The sequence below is a fragment of the Nyctibius grandis genome, chromosome 5, assembly GCF_013368605.1.
Source record: "Nyctibius grandis isolate bNycGra1 chromosome 5, bNycGra1.pri, whole genome shotgun sequence".
Lineage (NCBI taxonomy): Eukaryota > Metazoa > Chordata > Aves > Nyctibiiformes > Nyctibiidae > Nyctibius > Nyctibius grandis.
In genome coordinates this window covers 79,288,189-79,313,958 of record NC_090662.1, presented here as the reverse complement: position 1 = coordinate 79,313,958, position 25,770 = coordinate 79,288,189, and the positions used below count along the sequence as shown (strand labels likewise).

At 39.8% G+C, this 25,770-nt stretch overlaps 1 protein-coding gene across 1 annotated transcript in view; it reads right to left on the bottom strand.

Annotated features, from left to right (window-relative positions):
* The window catches only part of DUSP16 (dual specificity phosphatase 16), a 68,890-nt gene that overhangs the window by 19,369 nt on the left and 23,751 nt on the right, over window positions 1-25,770 (bottom strand). The window contains 3 exon segments of the mRNA XM_068401439.1: window positions 11,369-11,507; window positions 12,646-13,245; window positions 19,824-19,900. Coding sequence (XP_068257540.1) covers window positions 11,369-11,507; window positions 12,646-12,876 — 370 coding nt within the window. The 5' untranslated portion in view covers window positions 12,877-13,245; window positions 19,824-19,900.

Here is a 25,770-nt window from a genome sequence, read left to right as displayed (position 1 = left end):
AATCTGGCTTTGATTTATGGGACTCACAATAGGAAAAACACATTCTAGATCAGCTTATGTTGAAAAATTGCTTTAAAAAAACCTGAAACAAGCAAACCCCATAACAACAAAACACACTGTTGTATGCATCCTGCTAAACTAATGATTTCTTCTAGTGCAACAAATATAATGTCATAGGTCTGGAACAAGAGCATCCATGCATACCATCACTGAGCTGTCATGTCATTATGAGCCTAACTTCTCTTCTAAGGAACTACATTCATCGCTATTTGCTTGCATTGACTTACAAAATATATCTATTATTTAAAATATATAGATAGATATATTAAAAAACTAACAGCACCTAAAGATGTGCAGAAAAAAAGGTATTTATTTCACGTCTCTTTTTTCTAACAGAGATTATGGCCCCCATGAGTCCCCAAAGCTGAAGTCTACGCACAGTCTACATGAGAAGCCTGTTATGAGAAAAGTGCTTTAAGCACTCAGACTACCCATACACTTCTGCTGTAAATGAAGCAGATCATCCTCAAAAAACAAACTTTAAACATTTAGAAAATTAATTTAGTGTACAGGTGAGAATGCAGAATAGAAAACTGAGCCTTAAAAGAAAGATGGGACTGGTTTTGTTTCAAATTCCATAATTTCAGGATGATCTTTGCATCAAGGGAAGTTTCATCTTTAAATCTTCTTACCTACCTCAGTTGCAATAGGGCTACTGGCAGCACTGTGCAGTTTGTTTCAGTAAGAGAAAATACATTTTTCTTCTGGAGCTAGTTTCTAAATACCACCCTTTCTCCCACCACTACTCCAGCCTCTGCAAATAATAAATCAATCACAAAAGCATGTTGAAACTGTGGGGGAAAAAAAGTTAACAGAGCTACTGGGTTAATAAAGTTTCACTGAAGTCTTTGATAAATGTAAGTGGGCCCTGGAAATAGATGACTGACAAATAACTCCAAAATATTCTCTCCTAAATAGCTTATGAACCATACAGGTTTTCTGTGTTCTTGATGGTGAAGTTGAGCTGAAACAGCTCTCTTGACATTCAACAGGATGAAACCACTTCTTGTCTACTTGAATGTTATGGACAGAGGAAGGAGGAAATACTTTTATGTATTACACATATATCTACAAAATTTTGCTTGTGTTTAAAAAGATCCTCCCCGCTGCAGGAGGCTTTTGAAGTTTTTCAATCTACTTTTTCTGATATTGCTGAATTAAATGGAAGACTCTTCCATCACCACTCATGCAATAGTTCTATTACATCTGAAAACCTTGATGGTCAAGCAGGATAAGCAGCACAATGCATCTCCTTCTTCAGTTCTCAATAGGCGTTTGCTTCTGTCATGACTGCACATATGTAAGTCATTGTATCCTTTGGCTGGTAGCAAGTAGCTAACAGTACTTGTTTTACTTGTGTAATAGGCCCTACCCAAGTCCGAAGGAAAAAATCTTTGGGGATGATGACTTCCATCATTATGGGAGCAAATTAAAGCAATATGAGACAGAAGTGATTTCAGACTATCATCAAACACATTTTCCAACATGACAGCAAAAGTTATCAAAGTAGCAGTGGTAAACTGTGATGTTCAGTTGGTTGTCCTTTATGTTTCTGAGACAAAAATCAATTAATTAAATTCTGCTCTAATTTTAGATGATCCATCAGAAGATTGCAAAGTTCTGTAACTTCCCCAAGGTAACTCAGCTCTTGCTTAGGTAGCCTGTTAAAATGAACAGACTGGGGAAATTATTTCAGTTTTAACTGAGTGGCAAGCATCCCTGGCTGCAGCCCGTTTAATGAACAGCAGTACCGTACCACATTCCGGTGCTGACTTTTTCTGTTCACTTCGTGCGGCTGCGACACACGACAGTTTCTACGAAACCATGTTGAGGCACCAAAAGCCATCAGTGTTTTTGCAGCCTAAGCCCTCGTGTGTGCAGCATACAACCCAACACCTCCTAGGTCTTTACAGTACAGCCCGCCTTTCTTGCTTACAAGCCTCCACATCCATTAGCAGAAATTTGGCAAGATCCAGTAACCTACTCAGTTTACCCTGTTGCTATGGTTCTGCAAAGTGGTGACTATAGACTTCCCTTTGATCAAGACACTACTGTTTCCTAACTACAATTATGATCGTAAAGGTATGATCGTTAAAAGGAATCTTGGTATCAGAAGTTTCGGCTTCCTTCTCAGCCAACTCAGGAAACAAAATAGGGCCAAACCCAGAAGGCATGAAAACGTTTCAGCAAACTTCCACAGTAAAAGTTATTCTTTCTTATAGATTCATTGCATAAACCCTCATATAAATAAAACTCACAGCTAACTTTGCCAGCAGCAGGAAGAAGAGAGGGAGAGAAGATGGGATCAGGTGACAACAAGTGATAGCCAGAGAAATACTGATTTGGGAAGAGCAACCTTTCATTAAGGGAATGGAATCCATCCAGATCCTTATGACTATTTAGTTTAACTACCATCAGACACAAACCCTAAATTAATACAGAGGAATAACTACTGAGAACCACAAGCATTTATATCAGCTCATTTCTGTTATGTTATATGGAAACAGACCAGGAGCATTCCACCGTGCTGCCAGCTGAAATGCCGCAGTTTCAGGGACAGCAGCTCTCTAAACCACCATGGAGGTTTGCAAGTGGAAAGGCTAGTTAAGCCCCAGGGTCTTGATTTGAACACTTAATACAGAGTTGTGAAGTGCAGATAACATTTTACTGGTTTACTCAATAAAACCATTCCAGTTAAATGACACCATAATAGGACATAAAACTGAGGCCAAAATGGTAGATGTTTCCTATGTTCATTCCCTGTTATGCTGGTTTCTCTTCCTCCTCCCTGCCTTTATATTTCCTTCAAATGGGTCAAACCACTCAGGGGTGTAACCAAAGTTAGACAATTTCACAGGAAACATACTAATTCTGAATTAAAAACTAAAAGCATTTTTCTTTGCTTATAGAAGGCCAAGTACTTGTGAGACAGATTTGGCGTGGGGAAGAGCAAAAAAGTTAAGCAGAAACACCAATCTACTAAAAATTCAGTTTTTAAAATCAAGCAAATGCAATTCTGTAATTCCTCGACATCCTCAAGTGTTTGCAGAGATCTGCACCGGTAGTTTTATCCTTAATCATCTAGAGATAGCTGCTCTTGCTGATCAGGCAAGTGCATACTGACAAAGCACAGAAAGGAAGAGAGACCTGACTACACTTCAGAGAGCAGATGGATTAAGGCTGGGTGTGAAATTAAAGTGCAACAGCAGACACGCCCCAACTCTGCAAGGCAAACATAAAAACAAGGGACCTTCCCATTAGGTGTAACTTACTTTTTCTAGTGTAACTATCCAAGGATGGAGATAACTCCTACAAAAATGAGAGCTCCATGCATATACAAGTCCTAACAGTAACAAATGCAACCGACAAGCTTATACTGCATTTGTTCTGGGAAGATTTCTTATTCTTTGTAAAGGTAGCCATGAAACATAACTTGGAATGAAAGAAAGATGAGAAAATAGGTCTTCACATCACTTCACGTTTGCTATGAGCCTGTCAGCTAAAGCTCAAAAGAGAACCCCATGCCCAGAACCTGGCAGCAAAGCTGAGGAGGAGGGGAGAAGAGAAGAGATACAGCTAGAGAAGAGGTTGGTAACCGAGACGAGGGTCCCGGCCACCTTCTCCAACTAATGGAGACCGATTGTAAAGACCAGAAGAGCAGCTTTCCACCTTCACACTAAGGAACCATGGTTTTGAACCAAGTAATTTGAGGGGCTGCAGAGCAGAAGAATCCCACCTGCCACCGGTGCCCATTTCATGGTGGATCCTCGGGCAGCTATTGCAGCCTGAGATCCCAAGGAGTCCTCTTGCATTGCTGGCACCCACATGGCACTGCTGCCTGCTCACACCGGCAAATCCACAACTAGCTCAGCTCAACCTGAAACTACTTTTCAGAAGGAGACACTAATTTGAGGCTCTGCACTGTACCCGTGCTCACTTCCATAGGGCTTACAAGAATTTCCATTTTTTTTTCATTTAATTACTCCTTTTGTCAAACCTTATGGAAGCTGACCAACAAGCTTAAACATCTTTTGTGGGTGACAGCAGAGAGACAGACAACATGGCAACTCCTATGAGCTTGGCTTCCCTAAAACTTCAGGCTAAGAAAAGCCTACGAAGTGTTTTATACAACATCCCCGCAGATCCAGCTGGCCCTGCAGCTCTGCGTGCTTCACACAGGATGCACAGAAAGATCCCGCCCTGTGCTCCTGATGGAGAAATAAAAGACAGTGAATGTGTCTGGTTTTCACAGGTCATGGAGTCTGCTGGAAAAGCACACTGGTAAGAGAGCAAACTTTGGCATTTCTCTTAAGTGCCATTCAAATCAGATGCTTCTCCTTTTTTTCCTCTCCTTTGGATTCTGACCATTCAGAAAAGGCCAAAGGGAGAAATTAGCTTTTTTCAATGAATTCTTGAAAAAAGACTAGAAGCAACTTCCCTCTTTTCCCCGCAAGACCTAATTGTCTGCCAGTTCGTCAGTGTTAAACTCAGCATCAAACACAATTATTTTAAAGCAGGGAGTGGAAAAGGTTTAAGACCCAAGTAATGAGTCAAAAAAACAAATACTACATGCATGTACTAGGAAAGGATTGCAAGAAGGAGACTTTGAAGCTCGTGTATTTGACAGATGATTCCACCACCCTTGTTAAATCCAGAATTTGCTTCTTCATTAATGGCACTAAATATTCATAATTTCATATAGCCATATACTAATAAATATTGTATCAGTATCACTTTTTAAAGGAAAAGAAAAATAAAAAAGCAGGAAAATTTGCAACTACCTCTACAACATAATATTTAGATCCTGTAATTTTAAGTAAGCCTTACCAAACCTCTGTATTCAAAGATATGTAGTGGAGTACATTCATGTTTGGCTTTTTCTTTTTCTTCTCCTAGTAGCAATTTAGAATTTGTTACTGTAAATACTGATTAGTGCTAGGCACATAACACAACATTACTGAAAACTATGCTAAAAAAAAAAATCAAATTTAAAAAGCACTAGAACAAAGACAAAATATACAAAACTAACGTTTGCTTTGCCTCAAATCAGATCAGAGGCTCTTAATGCTGTGACTTAACAGCACTTTCACAGTCGCATTCCCATCAAACGTTAAAATGTTTATCTAAAAGCACAGATTTTTTTCCCTTGCTGTAAGGAAGGAAAGTTGTAAACCTTCTGACTCACAAGTTTTACGAATCTACAATGTTTCCACTCTGTTTAAACGAGCTGCAGACCTCCACAGGCCATTACAATTCACGCATTCCAGCTCGCTCCGCAGGGATGCTTGCCATTTTCCATTGCATAAGCTCAGGCTGGAGAGCCCCGTTCGGAGCGCTGCCATCCCCGCGCCCGCCCTCCCCGTCCCCTCTCGTCAGCCACGGGGAGTCCTTCCACCGGATTCAAGGTTGCACGGTTTGGGAAAGCTAGGGGTGTTTTTATTACGGCAGCGTTCAGAAAGTGGCCCCGTTATGCCAGGTGTTTTACAAGCACAGTAGCAAGGGAAGCTCTTTGCCCTGGAGGGTTTTCTGCCTTTGGTAAGACAAGGTTAATAGGCAGGTTAAGCAAACAAGGCTTGAGGGGTTGGCAAGAATGGGGTCAAGCCCCCCCCCCCACCCAGGTGGCATATAGAAAAGTCAGACTAATGACAAGTAAAGACAGCATATTGGACACTCAACACTTGCCCTTTCTGCCTTTAAAGAAAAAAAAATAAAAATACCTTCATCGTAATTTCAGTCAATTAAGTTTCACAATCATCCAGAGGTATCCGAAACAAAAGCAAACTTAACAAGTTATTCTTGGGTTTGAGAAATGTTATGAGAGCTCCACTCGAGTCAAACTTTGCTCTCTCTCAAAAGACAGCAAGTGGATACACATATGAAAGTAATAAACCCTGCTCCCATTCTTTAAGTGCTTAAAACAATCATGGCACTATATGAACATTCAAAACTGCATTTTAAGTACAAAGGGTGGGAGGATATTCACAGTGGACCAGCAGTAGCCAAGGGTAGTAGTTTTTCTACGTTCTCGTTAAAAATTGATGGAGAGGGAGATTTTTGAAGAGGGTGATTCAGAGCTAAGCTCCTCTCCTGCTCTCATCTCCTCCCCACCGACACTGGCCATGCTCCATGGGTTATGGGACCACTAAGGGAGTGCTGCACTCCCTCAGCAAGACTTCTACCTCTTTCTTTAGACTTGCTTCTCATGGCATCAACCAGTCAGAGTATCAGGAAAGCCAGCGTGATTGTGCAACTATCCTTCCTTCTCTAAACACTGGCAGTATATTTAACAGCTTGTTCTCACTCACTATAATTATTTCACCTTGAAGATAACTCGATTATTTTAATCAATCACTGCCATTTGAAGGTGTGCTCTTCTGGAGGCACTCTGCAAAGACTTACTCATAAGGAACACTCTGAACTTCAGTCGGCCACAATCAAAAATTACTAAGCTCCGAATCCAAATGTTAAAAGGTGTCAGGGTATTAAGACAGGAATTTATCAAACAGCATGAACCACAGCTACCTCATGACGTTTTTCAGTCCACACAGGATATCCTTCTACTTGGCACATGGTATTGCAGAAGTAGGGAAGAAAGCTTAGTCTCGCAGCCCTGGTCACTTGAGGAGATAGAAATGACCAGCTCTACCTAAGAGAATGTTTGTAAGATCTCCCACTCCTCTGCCACGTGTCACAGTTTTTCTGGTGACAAAGCAGGGAGAGAGCACTGGGCTTTTTTTCCATCCAGCTTTGCTTTAGGCAAGTAGAGGCAACACAATGGTAAATATACCCTAGAGATACTGGCATTTTTATACTAGGATTCCTTTAAATGGGCTTCCAATTTCAAACATTTTTAAGAAAAATGCCAGTATAAACAAGACTGTAGAAGAGTTCCTGCCTTGTTTCCTTCTCCTCGCATCCTCCAATGCAAGTCTTCCATTTTGTACACACACTTTGTCAGGTGAGGAACAGGTCAGGGGGAAACAATGATTTGGGAAGTTCCAGAAAAAAAATACCTTTTGCAACAGTCCCTGGCTAATCACTCACTATTTTGTTTCCAGGACCTTTGCCCGATCTCACTGAACTCATTGTGTGTGCTGTTTCTTTACATACTCAGCTTGACTTCATTCACCGTCTGCTGCATACGTCACCTGCATTCGTCACTGAATACAAAATTAATAATTTATGTCTTTCTGCTTATTACGGTAGCTTTGTGCTCTGTAGAAGCTTATCAGAGAGCTCTTGTGAAAGCAAAATCCATTAAATCATATTATTGCTGACTTTTTTCATAGGTAGAAGGGTAGCAGAGATTAGTAGGCAATTCACCATTTGGGCCTCGATTGCACAACTCTTTCACATGGTGACTGTACTCATAGTCCAACCATGGTTTTGGAAGGGAGGCGTACAGCTCCCCAGCTCGATGCTCAGTGCTTCTGCAAGTCATATGCGGGCTTCATGCTGGGCACCTAGAAAAATCTGTAATTCTCTGAATTATACAGATAACCTGTGTAGTAAGTAGCGTGTAGAAGTTTATGGCCCCCTTTTCAAGAGAGCTCTCATCTGACTTGAGCATGAGACCAGTCATTCTTTCCCAGTCTTTACTTCATCCATTGAAGGATAGCAGCTTTGTTTCCAACCGTTAAGCAACAGGAAGTATACAACTTTCTACACAGAACCCTGATTACATCTACAGATCAGGCAGATGCTATTTAATGAGAGGCACGGCTCCAAAGGAATATATCTTTGGAGATCTACATACAGATCTACACCTTGGCATACAGGCAGTGGAGGGTAAAACTGTACAGCCAGTTCTAGAAGCTCACAAAAGGCTTCCAGTATATTTAACTCCCCTTCTGCCCATACACTTTATAATCTGGTACATTATGTAAGTTTTCCATATTGGCTGTTTTCAGTGGCATTGAATACCGAGGTACATCAAATCTAAGCAGCAATTCAGTAACTGACAGAAAAATACATCTTTCACGGAATGCTGGCAAAATATGGTCTGGTCTTGCAGCACTAACAAATTCTTAAAGAGTTCAGTGAAACTGTTTCTATGATCCTGCATTACAGTACTCTGAAGTTTAGCTAGTCTTTCTTGGACATTTACCATTGCCACATATCCACTTGAGTACAAGGATTCTTGCTTTCAGTTTCAGTGCAGAGCCAGTACAGTGTTTCTGTGTTAGGCTATTACATTTTTAATGTCAAGTTGGAAATACAGAAAGGTAGACATTTCTGTTTTTTCAGAAATCCTTCTGTTTAGCATGAGTCTTCTGTACAAAAAAATAAAACAGCCAACACAAAATAAAAAGCTGTGCTTCATCTTCTTCACAGGCAACATTTCAAAGGTAACCATTACGAAGACATCTGTGCCTGCACGAGTACGAGTAAGCCAGATTAAGAGAAGCTGGGAAGAGCAAGCGTTTTAGGAAAGTAGAACATGAATGATTTCCACTGGCATAGTGGAACAGAATTTAAGCAAGACTCTTGACATTTACCACCTTAATAATGCCAGTTCAAGCAAGAACTGTTAGTCTCTCTTAACTGTTCCCACAGAGCAAGCAGAAACGTCATAAAAATACTGTAACTAGGAAAAGGACTCCATGAAAGTAAATCCAGTTCTCAAAATATGGGAAGAGAAGGAATCAAGTCACATCCCTGTGTTTAAACTTTATTTAACTTAGCAGAGCAGATGCAATGATGGAGGGGGGGCTAAGCCTTCAGTACCCACATTTCAGTATTTTGCGCACTGTTAAAAATTCAGAACCAAAACAAATATTTAAATTCCTGAGAACATTCCCCACCAGATTATAAATATTTTTATGAGGTTAGATCAAGAGCTTAAACTAATTGGTAAGGGTTCCTTTGAGGTCTTTACATTAGTAACTTCAATGAAAAGCAACCTCCAGGGTAGAGCATACCTTTATGCACAACCTAAATAAAAAAACACCTCACTGAGTGCTCAGTAATCAGCAGAAGCAGGAAGAACAGATGCAGGAATTTCAGATATTTGTTAATTGCTCCTTATTCTATCCCAACAAAAAAATATTTTCCTCCCCTAAAATGTTTATTTGAGGTCACTATTTTAAACAAACCAGATTGAGTGGCACAGGGAAAACTGAAGTCCAAAGGTTTTTCTTTTTACCCAGTGCACTGACCCCTACTCTCATTATAGGCCATAAATGTTTATGAAAGTTCGTCATCAGCTTGCTGAGACAATACATTTTATCTAGTTTCCTAGAGCTACGTATCAGTAACCTCCAAGGAACTTTCTGTAAGACCAAATCCAGCACCTTCTCCTTTCACCCCACACCCCAAAAGGCTTCTCGTGTGCGTGTGTTTCTTAAGTAGCTAGCTTTTTCATAAATGTAAGAAAAAAAAAAAGGACTGTGAAAACTATTTTCTTATGTAAGGATTAAAATCAGAGCAAACTCATTATAAAAGAAGGAAACGCTAGAGAGCTGAAGGAATAGAGTTAATGTTAATTACTTTACTACCAATTCATCTGAGTTGAGTATATTTCCTGAAATAAGCACTTACCTGTAACAGATCAGTAGTTACCAACTACCACGTGCTAGAAATAAAAATAAAAAAAAAACACACAACCAAACAAAAACAAAGCAATTTCTCATAGTATCATTAAGATATACATAACTGGTGTTTGTCCAGACTATGCACTGGGGTGCTGAACACTCCCTCCCTGGTACTGTCCATTCCTACAGGAGCCACAGGCAAGTCTGAGGATGGAGACACTCTGACCACCTCCTTTATGGGGTCCAGCAGAGGAAAAAGAAGATCAAGCCACATCTCATGCAAGTAATCTAGAGGGCCAGTAGAAGGAAGGGAAGTTTTATGATACTGTCCTTTGCTTGGTGGGGCTCCTTAATAAAGCCAACTCCTCCCCTGCCATGAGGTCTAATTCTTAGTCACTAGATAGCTGTGTGTCTTTCCACCACGGAAATTAAGTTGCAAATAGTCTGTACTGCTGCATGAAGCTGTAATATGCTTCTGGTTATTAAAAAAATCTCAGGACAGATAAGCAGAGTTGGGTAGTCAAACAATAAAAGGATTTCTTGAGGCATTAAGTGCTTCTAGACTGGCCTATTTTTTAAATAACAGTTTTAAATTTAAGGGAGTATTAAGCACATATTTCAGGGATCTTACATTAAGCATTTACTGTGCTTAGACACCACACATTTACTTGGTGGCTCATATGGAAGAAGAGTTACTTAATCTAATATTGTAGCCCACAACCCACAGGTGTAATTCTTACCAAGAGAGCAAAGAAAACAGAAGCACCAAACATAGCTAAAGCAAAACCCTACTAAGTTTTCTCTAAGTACAGATCACATAAGCACCAAATGCACCTGCCCAAGTGCAGAAATTATTAGTTTTCTCTGTATTCACTTTCAAAATAGTTTGGGAAAAGTTCTCTCAGTAACACAACCACCTCCCTACAAACCTCAGTGAAACCTTCTTGCTAAGACAAAGCACCTCTCTGGAGTTCTTTCCCTTTTTCTCATCATTATTCAGTCACTGATGGTGGTTTTAACATTTCAGACACTATGTATACACGTCATTAGATCACTGATAGAGTCACTGCAACGGATTTCCTATTTGTATTCATTATCCCCTTCTTTCAGCCCTGGATCTACTTCATGTCCCTCCTTGTTCCTTCTTGTGAACACTGGGTCTACTGTTCCATGACAGAAATAACAACACAAACACATGTTAACACCAACAAATCCTGTATTACAAGGGCTTGAATTTCTAGGGATGCTTTGACCTAGGATTTAAAAAAAAAAAAAAAAAGAGAGAAAGGCAAAAAAAAAAAGGTGTGGATGAGGGAGAAGACCTAAATAGAGTACTAATGCTTAAGGAGTCACACAAAATAATCTCCGTAATTCTGGGAGATCATTTCCCTTGTTCTTATTGTAGTAATTACCAATTCAGCAAGGAAGGGATTTTCCTCCTAGCACATACAATACTTAGAAGGCCAGGGAAGGACATTTCTTTCACTATTTTTGACCCTAAAATAGCAGACATACGCATCTAAAAAACCCTGTATTGATCAATTTCCATTTACGGAGCACTAAAAGTGTAATATATCCCCTGTAAGATTAAATTTCTAAGCATTATATGTATTACGAGCATCACTATATGCATAAAGAACAACAGAAAAAGCTATGCTATAACTTAAGTTTATACCAGCACTGTTGCAAAATTGTGTTCACATCAGCGATAATGACAGCATTTCCTTTCTTCTCCTTATTCGAGTGTTTTGTTTTTTTTTCTTGGTACATCATACCTGAGAGCAGATATACAGAGCTGAAATTCTTCTCCAGTTTGCCCAGAAGCACAGTAAGAAAGCAGTCAGATGAGAGAGAGGTCACATCTTTAGAGCCTTGGTCATACACCACCACTTCCTGCTTGCAATCAATTTCAATCTGAAACACAAGTAATTCAGAATAAGATAGGAAGGAGGAAGATGATTAAAAGCACCACATTATCACCTGCACCAGGGTTCCCACATATATGCTATGCAGCAGTTCAGATATATCTACTTCTAAGTAGCTGTACACAAACCAGTTTTTATTTTATACTAAATATGTCTGATAATTTACAAACTCTTAAAAGAATTAAATCTGATTTCTTGCTCCAAGTTGAAGCATACTCTGTAAATTCCTACCATTAGGTAATTGTACATCACTTGCAAAATGCTTTACCTTCAGCTAGGTTGGTTGGTTTGTTTAAAAACTACGCTTTCTAAAAGAAGGCCCTGCCTTAGTTTCTGCTTCTGGGTTTTTTGCATATAAACAGTAAAAAGACCTTAAGCTGCCTAAAACCACACACATTTTTAGCCATCTATACAACTTTATGTCTAAAATATGCTTTAGATAGTAGTAATAATAATAATGATAATAAAAGACTTCAGTTTTTAACATGTCAAAGGAAGAATGTAATAGATTACTTTTATAACCAAAACATTTGAAACAAATACCAATGGATTAAAAAAAAAAAAAACACACACATAGATACACATTAAGTTTAAATAGCTTAGCTCTTTTCTTTTTGCTAGTAACACTATTTAGAAAAAAAAACAAAACAAGTAACCAAAAACCCAAACTACTCACACAACAAGTATTTTAAACAGCAAGTAGGAGCCAGGATTGGCAGAGCTACAGTTTCTTTGCAAACTGTACGACCACTTGTTAAGCAATCCCCGCCACCACAGACCCCAAAGAATTCTTCGAAGTTTAGAATGAGAATGTTTCCTGCCTTAATTACATACATTTAAGGAACTGTGCTTTGCAGGACACATAAGAACCCTGAGAACATTTTTTCTAAGTAATGTCTAAATCCCTCCCCATTACTCTGTCACTTAGGGGAGAGCAGGCTACAAAGAATCCCAAAGATAAACTTAGTAGTAACTGATAGCCTCTTAAATCAGGTAAGAGCTCAGCAAAACTCAGTCCCCCAATTTTTATTTTTTTAAAATGAAATACCTAAAGAAAAATTATTACAAGTTGCCTTTCAGGCACTCCTTTAAACAAATACAAGGAAGAACAGGAAAATGACCCCTACCTTGTGTTTTGCTGAATGCTGAATGAGCTCTGTAATCAAAACTTTGTCCTGCTGCAGCCTCCGCTTCATAAGCTTGGAGCAGTTGATGTTGATGGCATCCAAGATGTGGGACGTATTGTATTCCACAAAGGGGCGGCTATCAATCAGCAGCAATTTTTCTGTACCACTCTCCAGCAAAGCCACCAACTTCTCGGCGACAATGAGTTGAGTCCTGATCATCTCATCGGCCATGACAACAATAAGGCCTCTTTCACCACCTCCCTCTCTAATTTGCTGCGATGATGTAATGGCTGTGTACTCAAAGGCTTAGCCACACCATTGTACTAGAAGTGTATGAGGTCATGCTGGTAGTGACTGGCAAAAGAAAAGTTAAATCCATTTTCAGAAAGAGCTCTTCAACTGAATGTCTCCTCCTGCTTCCAGTTGATGTGCCGTTATAAAGGGTTCATTCCACAAAGCAGCCCCTCACATCTGATTCATCGCGAGATGACTATGGAGTAGCCATTTCACAATTCAAACAAAAGATGCTTTCTGGCTGCCACTGCGTTACATCATTCTTTACCTTGCTCCCACCCATCAGCTTTACATTGGACTAAGAGCCTGTAAGAAGGGGAAGATAAAAAAAACAAAACAAAACCCATAAACCAGATGAGGCCATGAACATTTGCAGAACAAAACATTCAGCTTTGAGGATAACTGCACAGTGGTCTGTACCATGTAATAAATACCCTCCTGAGAAGTTCCCCTCTCTGCTGTATATGCCAAACACCTAGAGAGAGTATTTGCAACTACAGCCTCTGAATCTATTCCAATGATCTTGCCTGGACAATTATCTTTTATTTCAGGCAATGTACCCTGTCTTAATTGCAGACTTTCCCTGCCACTAGCTCTGCCTCTTCACAAGACTTTGTTAGAATACAATAAAGAGATACTGCCCTAAATCATGATATTCCTTTCAATAGCAAAACTAATTAGATGCGTTTCAGCACTTCACCACCTAGTAAGAAGTTGTAAAATTTGTTGAGATACGTTTTTAAAGTTTAATGCTTTGGAAAGCATTTCACAAACCAGCACTGCAAGTCAGGGAACTGCAACTATACAAAAGAAAGGACAAAACTTACATCCACCTCTCTCCTTTAAGAGCATGGTTAAAGAGAAACCAGGACAAGAAGATGCTACATCAGCACACAAGCATTTATTTGAATTAATCACCAGACACGGAACAGAGGCCCCGTGAATACACTACTGAAAAGTAAAGCAGGGTGCACTGTCTCTGGCCCTTCTGGAGCAGGTGGGACAGTTACGTGAGGTACATGACACTTTTAACACATGATAAATAATATCTGAAGCAAACTATACTTTTGCAAAATTAGATCCCAACAGCATCTGAACCGCATCAGCCTACACAGCAGCAGCAGCAGAGCAGTAAATAAATCACCTGAAATGTTTCACCATCTGTTTGACTGCCTCACAGTTGTCCTCAGGCTTTTTAGAGCCTCCCAAAATACACTTTGATGGAACAAGCTGCTGTAGGAACACTCCTCAGAAAGGAGCCACCACAGGGCTTCATCCATAAGGGATTTAGCTGCATTTTACTGTATATAGTGCTGCAGCTATACATGCAACAGAAAACGTGAGTCAACCTGCTTTGCTCCCACAGTTCAAACTTGGTCTTTTAGAGCAATCATGGATATTTACAGAGACAGCCGTCTATGTAAGGCTGCAAACAACAACTCCAGAGGAAACACATGCCACACCTTCAGCTGCCTCAGTAATCAACTCCAGCAAGAGTAGACAGCTGAGGGTGGTGACTTCTCCAATCAAGGTGGTGGAGCTCACAGGCTAGAGCCGTACATGAAAGGACAAGCCTGGCAGAGTTCCTCACCTCAGTAGTATGGCAGACTGTTTGGAAACGAGCAATCTGGGCTCAAATTGGCGCAGAATAAAGCCAGCTCAGCAAGAAACCACATTTCTCCAGTTTGTGTGTCTCACACCATCGCATTCCCTTTTCCTGTCTGGGGAAGCGATTTTAGGTCACAAAACCATGCAACACCTCTTGCATGAAGCAAAGTGTACCTTCAAGGGAGTCTTAGGTCGGTTCTGGCCCATGCCACCCAGCCTGTGACCTAAGCAGCCTTTCTACCTCTGCTTTCTGCTGGCTGGGACAAAGTAAAGCAACACAACTGTCACAAAACCGAAGTGGACAGATGAAGAAAATAAAAATCCAATTGATTGGCACTCTTGAGGCAGCTAAACATTTGTAAACAGAAGAAGTTATGAGGATATGTTTTCCTGGATTCTTAATGCACACACAGGTACATATGGGGATGAAAATTTTATATATTAAAAAGAAAAAGTAATTTTACATCCTCAGTTTAACAGGTTCAGCTGGAAAGCTTGCATTTTACTTAAAAATAATTTTACATGCTTCAGTTTGTAAAGTTTCTTGTATATCTTAATTGCAAGAGAAGTCATGAACGCAAACTGATTTAAAGATAGTTTATTAAAAGTCCTGTTAGAGCAACAGGTCAGTTGTGCTTAGCAATGGGAAATCACAGGTCAGCAGATGTTTTACTCGTTAGATATATTATGCAATTCTAAATATACAAAATCTTAAATAAATTCAATTCTGAAAAAAAGTACAAACTTCACTTTAACAACCTAAAAAAGAAAACTGAAAGAAACTTACTTCATGAGAGTTTCATGTAGGAATATGAGATAAACACCAGGTTTCACACAAACAGCCACTAGTTGACAAAATGTGATTTTCTATTTGCCCCAACTCTACTCCTATAGAGCCAGTGCTTTTAAGCTTGTCCAGATAAATGGAAGTGTATAACAGTGAAACATTGCTCTATATTACATATTGCTCTATACTACAAAAATTATTGGAAAAATTACTATACCAAGCCTTAATTAAACCTATTAAAAAAACCCAAACCCTATCTTTGCAACCTGGTTGGCAGGTTTGCTCCCTCTCAAAGAGCAGTTATTATATACTGGCCTCAGGCTCTCTGTAGACAGGCTGGAAGGTATCAAAAGACTATGCCATTATGCAAATGGGGAAAAAAGTGAAACTTGATAGTTGTGTCCATTTTTTTTTAGAGAGAAAAGAGTATTATTCTTTTATTTTTTTATTTCTCTTAACATGTCCTGTCACGAATTTTGATTCTCTTTTATTCATAACAAAGGCTGCCAGATACCAAACCCACTGAACTCAATGAAAACTTTTCCACTGGCTCTAGTGGGAATTGGCTCTAGCTCTTTTGTGAGCTAGACAGTTTGTTCGTGAACTAGACAGTTTGTTTTGATGGGTAAATTGCTGACTTAAAGTCCAAGTAATAACAGGAAAATAAAGCAGCTGAGAAACTACAGAACTCTAAAACAGAGGCTGTTAAAAATATGTAAGCTTTAATTTGCAACCTTCAGTTTGGGTATATTTCTTACCTTCTAAATGCTTACTGCTCACTGACTCAGCCTTCACTCTCATATGATAGAAGTTTGTTTCAGAAGAACATTAAAAAGAACTCAAACCAGTCATATATGGTGACTGGGTGAAAAGCAGGTAAAGAACATAAGACAAGTGGGCTGCCAGACAAGAATCCTTTTAAATAACACTATTACCCTGATGTATAGCTATGTGTTAAGTTTCTGAAAGCATTCTGCCTGTGGCTTGAAAGCTATAAACTTAACAGTAATGTCACCTCAAGTCATTGTGATTGAAATCCTATTTCAACAGGAACAGCTCCATTGGGCAGGGGAGGAACAACATTTTTGTCAAATTACAGGTTTTTGTTTTAATTCTCTCTGTTTCTGGTACTATCATACTTTGGGACTCTTCCTTGTGACTTATCTAAACAAGAGAAACTGGCATACTCCTGCTTTAGGTAAACACTAGAGCTTTCCTCCCCCCTTCCTGGTGACTGCTCTTACCATTCAGCTACTATGAGGTGTTGAGGTATCTGATTCATTTCTAATCATAGTTTGTAAAAAGGCAAAATTCCATTTCTTGACTGTTCTCTTTCTGCTGCGCTCTTTGTGACTTAGATTGCAATGGTATGTATTGACACTATAGTGTCTAATAAAATGATGCAATATTATGCTTTGCCCTAAATAGGCCATTATGTTGCTGATCTTCAAGCTAGGAAACCATCTTAGTCACAGGATGTTCTACACTGAAATCAGGATTACGGAAAAGTGAGCCGTAATCGAGCTATGAGAATACTGCATGAAGTCACTCACATACACACTGGTAATACTGCATGGCTTCTTCCTCCTTGTAGACAGACTGCAACATGTGGCACTGCTTGTTACCTCTTATTTTAAAGAAGAAAATTAAACTTTTAACTCACTGTAAAACTAAAGATCTGTTCCACAATGGAAATTTGGCACTTAAGTTGTGTGTTTGATTCTTCAGTCAAAGTAACCCACATTTTGTATCCACTCTTAATTTCTACTTCTACCACTTTGACTCCAAGCAATTCCCTCACATTACAGCAGGACACTTGTTTGAGTTATCTCAGGCTTCATCTTGTATGATAGCAACTATTTTTAAAGATGTAGATGCAGCAAGAATATATTTTAGAAACCTCTCAGAATGACACTCTAATTCTACCTTGGTTAAGGAACTGGCAGAGAGCTTCTAGAAGCCTTGCTACAATCTCTGAAAGACTTCTACCTCACATTAGAAGATAACCTTGAAGTTGAACCTTAGTGTCATAAATGCTCAGCAATTTTGTTCCCGACGTCACTAATGCCTGCTTTGTCAGGTGCCTACAGCAATGCTCTCACATACATTACTGCTGCACGGCAAAACGCCAACAAAATAACTTTACGGCGCCTGAACATCAGAACGTTCTCAAGGGCGGCTTTTGCATACTCGGCCTGAGACACTTTAGCTGATTTTCAAAACCATGTATTTTTCCACTTTCTAGAGTCAAACACATGCACATATAAGGAAAAACACTATCTTCCCCTACAAACTGCCTTTCACTTTCTCAGGATGGACACCAGCAAAAAAAAAAAGAAACCCAAAAGCTGAATCAAAACACCAAGGTAGGAGTTCCTAAACTGCAGGACGCATGCCACTGCTGGCACATCAGTTCTTTTCAGAGGAGTATTTGGCTTCAGCGTTACTGAGCTGGGAGCTGCCAGTGGTTCAATAGCTGCTGCTCCCTACCACCACAGCCACATGGGATACTCAACAAACAAGCCTACACAAACTCCTGCATCAGAGAGGAACTCCTGATCTAGGGATCACCAGGTGAATTCCCACTCCTGCGAGCTGTTTACCTCCCTGCCCCAACATCTATGACAGCCACAGCATTCCCTCACCAGCCTCAGGAAGATGGAAATAAAAGTTGTTATGGACAGATGCTTGTAACCAATGCTACTAGAGACTGAGTGACAATCAAGGAGAGAGAGGGCTGATCCTTGTTCAAGTTGCTATTCATCAGTGGTAAGAAACACAAAGTGTCTATGAAGCACAAGGGAAATAAGATTTCTAGTGAAAGTGAGGAATGGCTACACTTCTGAATTCAGCAAACAAGCCAATAAATTCCAGAGATCGACAACTGCGTAACAAAGTGTAAAGCCTAGGAAGAAAAATGTAACAGGTTACAAGAAGCCTACCTCTTGCCTGCCATTGCGCAGACCACTCAGGAGTGAGATTACAAATGCTTGTGATTTAAAAGAAGAGATGTATTAACAAGAGCTCACGTCCCTCAACTGAGGGGAACAAGGGTGTCTTTTGGCTTTTAAGATGACTCAAGCAAGTGTCATCATCTCATAAGCACATCATTTCCTCACGTTGATAGGGGGGTTGAGGAACATGGACCTCCCGAGCATACTCCACTTTGGTGCAAGACTGGAGAGCTTCAAGGAATTCACTCAAATAGAAACACATAGATTTTTTTTTTTTTAAATGTCACTTATGTACCACGTTCATAAAAGAGAAGCAGCTTTAAGAATTTCACCCTGCTTTCCTTTTCTTACCTGTATAATCAGAATGGCTGCTCCCTCCTCTCCTACTTTCTGTACATCTGTACTTTAGATCTATATATGCAGTCAAAATGAAATACTGTTAATTTTCTCTTCCTTGTAGAAACAGCAGCCACATGAATTTTAGATTACACACTGTACATTCGTGAGAAAGGCAAGTATAATCCATTAAAAAAAAAAAAGAGATGAAGGAGAATTTTCTGTTCAGTACTCCATTATCCTTCATCCTACTTGACTAATTACTCAGTTTTGATTACTAGTTCTAAAGAAAAGTCACCCCACTTCATCGTGCTCATTAAACTGAAAACTAAGACATGGAGAGACAGAGTCAGAAAGGAAATCAACTTCCCATGAATAACCTGCATAAAACACCTCCAGTTTATTTTTTTAAGCTTGCTCTATTTCTACACCTACTGGTCAGTGACATTTTTACCACCAGCACTGTAAGATGGCTGGGCTAAGCAAGATGAATGGACCTTCTGTTTAGATAACAGCAATATATTGCTTTTCATACAAATAGTGGTATTTGAAATAACATAATGTGTTCTACTACCAAAACAAAACCAAAAAACCACACCACCAAAACACCACAATTTGCTGACCTACTCAACATAGCCCTCAAATATGTGCAGTGTTCTTGCAAATATCATCCATGTACCATCACCCGCTCTAAGCAATAAGCCAGATTATCATCACTTGCCTTTACCAAGAAGCCAACCTCTTTGACATACACTGTGGAATAATAAATGTTTATTATGTGCTACAGCAGGGAAACCTGACTGACAGAATGTGAGCTCATGGGAAGTGTCTGAACATGCTGTTGATGCATTACATCACTCTATTCAACCGCTTGGAGACTTTATTTGGGGACTCCCTTCTCCACCCATACAATCAAGAAGCTCTTTCCATTTCAAAATACTTTTTCATTGTAGGTTCACAGCATATAGTTTTGGGCCACCCAGAATGAAAGCTTACCTAATCCACTCCAAACAAATCCTATAATACATAACATTTTTAATTTCCTATTGCCTGGGACACTAGGCAACCAAGAAAAGTTTCACTGGACTTTTAAAAGATGATTCTTCCTGTATGACTTCCAAGTCAAAGCAACTGAAAATTCTGGAGTACTTTTATATGAATTCATTATTGTTTCATGTCAAAAGCAATTACTCACCTACATTTAAGTCAAAATCTAAATGGGCTGAACAGGACGACAGAGGGTGGTCCACATACAAAGGCCAGCAAACCGAAATACCTAAACATAGAAAATAAATTTTTAAAAAACCCTTATTACAAGTAAAAAAAAAATCAGAAAATGGATTTCACATTTCAGTGTAGTCATTTGCTGTAAAACTCCCCCAAATGCATGCAAACCTAGGTGAGAAGAGACCTTTAAATGCTAGCATTCATTTAAATGGAAAGAGTCTGACATAGAAGGTTATGTTATATGGATTTTCTAAAAGCAAAGAAAAAAAACACAACAAATGTCTCCACTATCTTTAAAAAGAAAAAAGAAAAAAGTTGGAGATTCTTAAAAAAAGTCCAACCAAACAAAACAACCCAACCAACAGTAGACTTCGAAACAATTTGACACATCTCCCCGCTAGAAAACTAATATGTAACTAGCATTCACGGGTGATGCATTTGCGTGAATTCAAATTCACAAATTCTTGTTCGGTATATATTAATATAGCAGATTGCCGTAAGTCAGTCTGATTACAGTCTGATTTTGCATGGACAAAGACTAACGAAACAGAACATCTTGGGTAATTAATCCCACCTCCCCGCACGCTAAAAATGCCAACACTAGAAACTGGTAACACTGATGTCACCAATCATTACGTAGAGTCATACCTGTACAACCTCTGTACAAAGCACCTGCTGTTCCTACATGAACAAATTAAATTATAACCTTCACACGAGGAAGTAAAAATAAACACATTAGTGTCAATTCCAAACCGTTTCCTGGGCAGCTAAAAACAAGATTCAAATCATCGCTATCAAGAGATGACAGCTCCACTTAATCACTGTAACATAAACCATGATAATAAATCATTGCCAAGCACTGCCTTATTATGAAATCCAGGAGTGGCTCCAAACCACGTAGTAAGTGATGTGACAACCATGAAGAGCCGCCGCAGCAGAGGGCTGAGCACGTTATGACAGTCGGTGAACAGACTCAAAATCCAGGTCATCTTGCGAGGAAAGGAGCTACAAGAATCACCTTGGTGTCTTTAGGCAACTGCCCTAAAAACCCTGCAAACAGCAACATTAGAACATGGGTCTAGAGCCCTCCAGACAGTGAAACATTTTGCTACCCAGACTACGCTCTGCTCGCTGGGACAGACACCTTGACTGGGACCTGTGTGTTTGTCCCTGAGAGGTCCCAGGCTGGAGATCCTCTCACTTGTCCATCTTTAGCACATTGGTGTACATACGTGACAGCAGCAGGGCAGAGAGGTGGACGAGAAGATCTGTCGAAGCCTGTGCCAGCTTCATTTCTTCCCCTGCCTGCTCTGGCTGGCCAATACCCTTTTGAGCCCCAGGAAGAGGCTCTGCAGATCTCCTTTGCTCCCTCCCCCAGTCCAGCAGCATAAGCCCAGCAGAAGGCAATGGAGAATGAAGAGAAAGCTCATCCTACTCATCGTATTTGTCCCTATTCCCTTTTCTAATCTCATCTCTGGAAATCAAAACTAATCTAGTGCTTAATACTGATTAGGCTTTGCCTGGACAAAAGACCCTATGATCAGGGACCACTGACAGTCCAAAGAAACAAAGTACTGGGACAAAAAGCATCTCCCTTCTTGTTCCTTAGTGCTTCACATGCAGTTTCAGAAGTCTCTCTGAAAACTGCCAGGTAGTCTTCACATTCACTAGTACCTGCCATTCATGCCTCTCCAAAGTCCTTACAAATAAACTAGCTACTACCTCAGGAAACCATATACTATTTTTCCCACTTCAATGAACAGAAGTAAATCAGGAGTTTAAAGCAGCCCCAAGAGCCCTCATTTCACCATTGGGCGCAATGAATTCTGCTGAAGAGCAGATGAGAAACAAAGCATATACTCAATTTCAACATAGTTTACTGGAAGGAGGTGTCACATTTTAGAACAGGATCCACTCATGATTGAATACTAAGCTGCTGCAAGTTTAGCCATAAGCATTAAGTGCATTTGGAAATTCCCTGGCAATGCTGTTAAAGGAACAGACATTTCCTGTAATTTTCAGAAACATTTTATACCTTCCCTTCTCCTTCTTAGCCTTGGTGGTAAGAAGGGGGAGGGAGAGAGAGGACACCGTATTACCATTAAGTGAAATATGAATGAGCCACCCAAGTTTAAAGTGGAAACTTCAGCTATTTGTGCTTAGGAGAAAGTTTTTTAAAAAAAGTCTTTCATCATTAAGAGGCCAGAATTTTTCTGCTGACTTTAGGAAAAGAAATATACATCCTTTCAATTAGGGTGAATTACAAAAGGATATAAACTTGCCTTTTTACTTACTTCTGGCAAATAAGAAGTCCTCCAGGCCTTATTTAAATACCTTTTTCTATTTTCCAGATTTAAAAATGGAAGCCTTTTTTTCCTCCTCTCTTGCTCAGGGCCTTCCCTAAACTGCAGCTAAACGAACCCAACCCGTCAGGTCACACAGCGTTCCTCCCACAGCTACAGAGTTGTGGTGCATCAAGCAAGCGAGAAGCCAGGGAGGGACGGAACAGTCAAGCGTGACAGCATCCTTCTAAGGACCTCAGTCCCCACCTCTCCTTTCCTAAAAGTTTAATCCTGTCCTTTCCTAAAAAATCTAATCTTGTATGAAGTATCTGGCATAAAATTTATAAAATTTACAGAAAGTTATAAAATATTTTATTTATCTATGTAATCCGAGTCTGAAGAGATCCAACCCAAAGCCACAGCATGTAATGTAAGAATTCACAAACCGAATGAAAACCAGAGGACAGCTGCCTATCCTTGCAAAACACATCACGAGTGCTATTTGGGTCCTGTACACCGAACGGTGAAGATTCATCATTTAGTTGTAACAACTGGCAAAGTCCATGCCTGCCAGTCTATCAGCAACTGTATTTTAGCATTTGATTCAAAGACATGAAGTGCAAGAAGGGAAAATCCTAAAGGATTGAACTACATAAATTGTCAAGCTGTTGAAATTCCAGCATCTCCTTACTCTTTGTAGAACAAGACTGCTTTACAGCAGCCCCTTTCAGGACACCGAGGTTTCCATCTACTACACAATCCGCACATCCCAAACCGACTGACCATGTTCTGCAGCTCTGCAGACCAACGCGAATAGTGACTTTGGTATTTTACATGGTCATTTTTTTGCTGAGAAACAGATCAAAAGGAGGAGGAGGAGCGCTCTGAAGAGTAGTGCTATATAAACATCAAGCACAGCAGTTGTAATAGTCCATGCTACTTCTTTAAAAAGCTTCCCATGAAAGAAGGTAAGACGGGACCTCAGAGCCTTCAGATAATGGTTCGCCTTTAAGGTTAAGGCCTTTTGCCTAGTGAGAGACTTTAAGAGGGAGACATTCAAATAGCATGGGCCTGCAAATAAGGAGACAAAATTTAAAAAAAAAAAAATGCAACTCTGATCTGCTTTGTGGTCACTGTAAGATGAAAACAGAAGGTGGATCTGAAGTCTTCATACAAAAAACCAGGACGGATTAAAGGCAGAGGATAATGATGGTAATGTTATTAGGGAAATAAATCAGAATAGCTTCTGGGCAAGGCAGGGGTGAATTTCTTGCAACAGACTTTTTAATGACTCTTCTGTTAAATTAAATCGAATGACTAAAGATCACAGTGAGTCAATCTCCTTTAAGAACAGAGACGTGTAAACTGCTTCCATGGTACGCTGTGGGTTAAAATGTTCTGGTCTTTCACCCATTTGAGGAAATTACACCAGTGCTCCTGGAAGGCAACATGCACATTCAACCCCTTCACATCAGGGCATGAGAAAGTTTGGAAGGAATTTCTTTTTTTTTTTTTTTATTTTTTTTTAAACTGTCAACATTAATACTTTGTTTCTTCCTGCTTGTGTCTCAAAATACAGCGCTGCACTGCGTGGCATGCATGTCCTGTCATCTGTACAGAGAAACATCTAGAAGTTAAAAAAAACAACCTAATATGCATTTATTTAAAAAACCCTGTGCATGCTCAAAACAAAATTAATATTGTAAGCCGTGTATGCTACACAGTGGCAAAAGCACACAGAAGCACCTTCAGAAGGGATGCTGGGCCCAATAAAACATCCACATTACATGTATGTAAGCTCAGTCGTACTCATTAAAGCAGTTAAGTTTAATTGTGTTTCTCCTTAAACAACATTTACATGGCAAGGAAACAGAATAGATGGTGGAAAACACGAGTCTACAAACACGGTACAGCCCGATCATCTTGAGGTGGTGGTAGAGAAGGAAATGCAGAGGTATACGGTGTACAGCAATGGCTCCCAATTAGTGTGGTGGAATAATTCCAGTTGTTAGGTGCTCCCAGAAATGAAACAATTGCTTAATCCTGTTAAGGGGTCTCCTGTTCTAGGCTGTGCAGAGTAGGAAGGGGTTTGGGCTACGACACGGAGTGACTGTGGAATTGCAGATGAGGCCCAGAAAATAAATTAACAAACTCCTAGATCCAGACGACTGGGACTCAAATCTCTCACCACGGTGTAAGACTCCTGATGGCTCACACATTGGGAACAGAACATATTTTCATACCTAATTTGTACCCACAAAGGTAACTCTCATGGCCTGCTTATTACAATTGCTTTCAAATTTTAATTTAATTGACAAGATGGTACCAACAGGGCCTCAATTCAGGAACAATAGCAGAAGTCGTGGTATCTCACTGAGCTACACTCCAGGTAATGTGCCCTGGTACGTCTTTCCCAAGGGATCCCAAGCATTTCTTTTAATTTGAATCATGTTATACAAGAACCTGCAGCAGTGCCAAAGCTACATTTCTAGCATGGTAACTACATGGCTGAAAAGAGAAGCCATATATATCTTTACAACAGAAGGAGAGAGCAGAGGGTGACTTCCATTCCCCAGCTGTGCCTCTTACATCACTATAAACATTACCATTTAAGTAGAGGAAGAGTGACATAACCACAAAATATGTTAATCCCCCTTAAGAACAACTGACAAAATGTGACTGCCATTACATCTAGTTTGCAAGAATTAAAAGGGACCAGGATTTTTTAAATTTTGAAGAGCAAAAGCATGCAATGCCAAACCGAGGGAGTAAATTACATTGTTGTTATCTCATACGCACCTTAGTCAAAGACCAGGGTCAACAAGAAATGTTTTGTAGCAGCCTTGCTGGGCTTCTAACAGGATTTTGAACAGCAAAAAGAAACAAAACATATTCCCTTAAATTACATTTGCATTTTCCTGTTTGAAGTGCGCTTACACGTATGCACAGCTCCGTACAAACCTATGAACAAGATTTTATATTTCTCCAGAATTTGTAGAGGTGCTCTGTTTTACACAGTCCTTTAAAAAGTGACCAAAAAGGCACTGATTGTTGTCAAAGTAATCCCAAGTTAGGAGAGTTCAATATACTTACTTTTGCAATAACTGAAGTAATATATCAACAGAAGGGATCAAATTCAGTGTATGCGGAGCCAACTAAAATACTTGGAAAGAAGTATATCATCTGCAAACTGCAAGATCATTGTACTTCTTAGGTATTCAGCAAGGGAAGAAGCACCAGTTATTTGTCAATGATCATGGATACATCAATAAATAATACTAATTAGCTTTACAATAACTTACTGATTATACATAAATCCCTGTCAATACCGCTGGCAAGTGCTCTGATAATTTTCAGACAGACTTCGAGTCTGCATGTGAGCAGCCCATAGGAATGAGTTAGGTTTTGGTACGCAATCCTGAGGTTTTTACCTCCAGGAAACTGATCCTGAAGGATAAAGGTATACGATGGGTGGTCCTTAATCACTTCCTTTATGTGAAGATTGAGGTCAGAGTGGAAAAAGAGCCAAGGAAGGAAGTCTGCAGCACCCCTCAAACACACACACACACACACCTTCCTGAACAACTCCTTCGACAGCTTAGAGGGTTAACTTGTAGTTTAAATTAAGTAGTCAGAG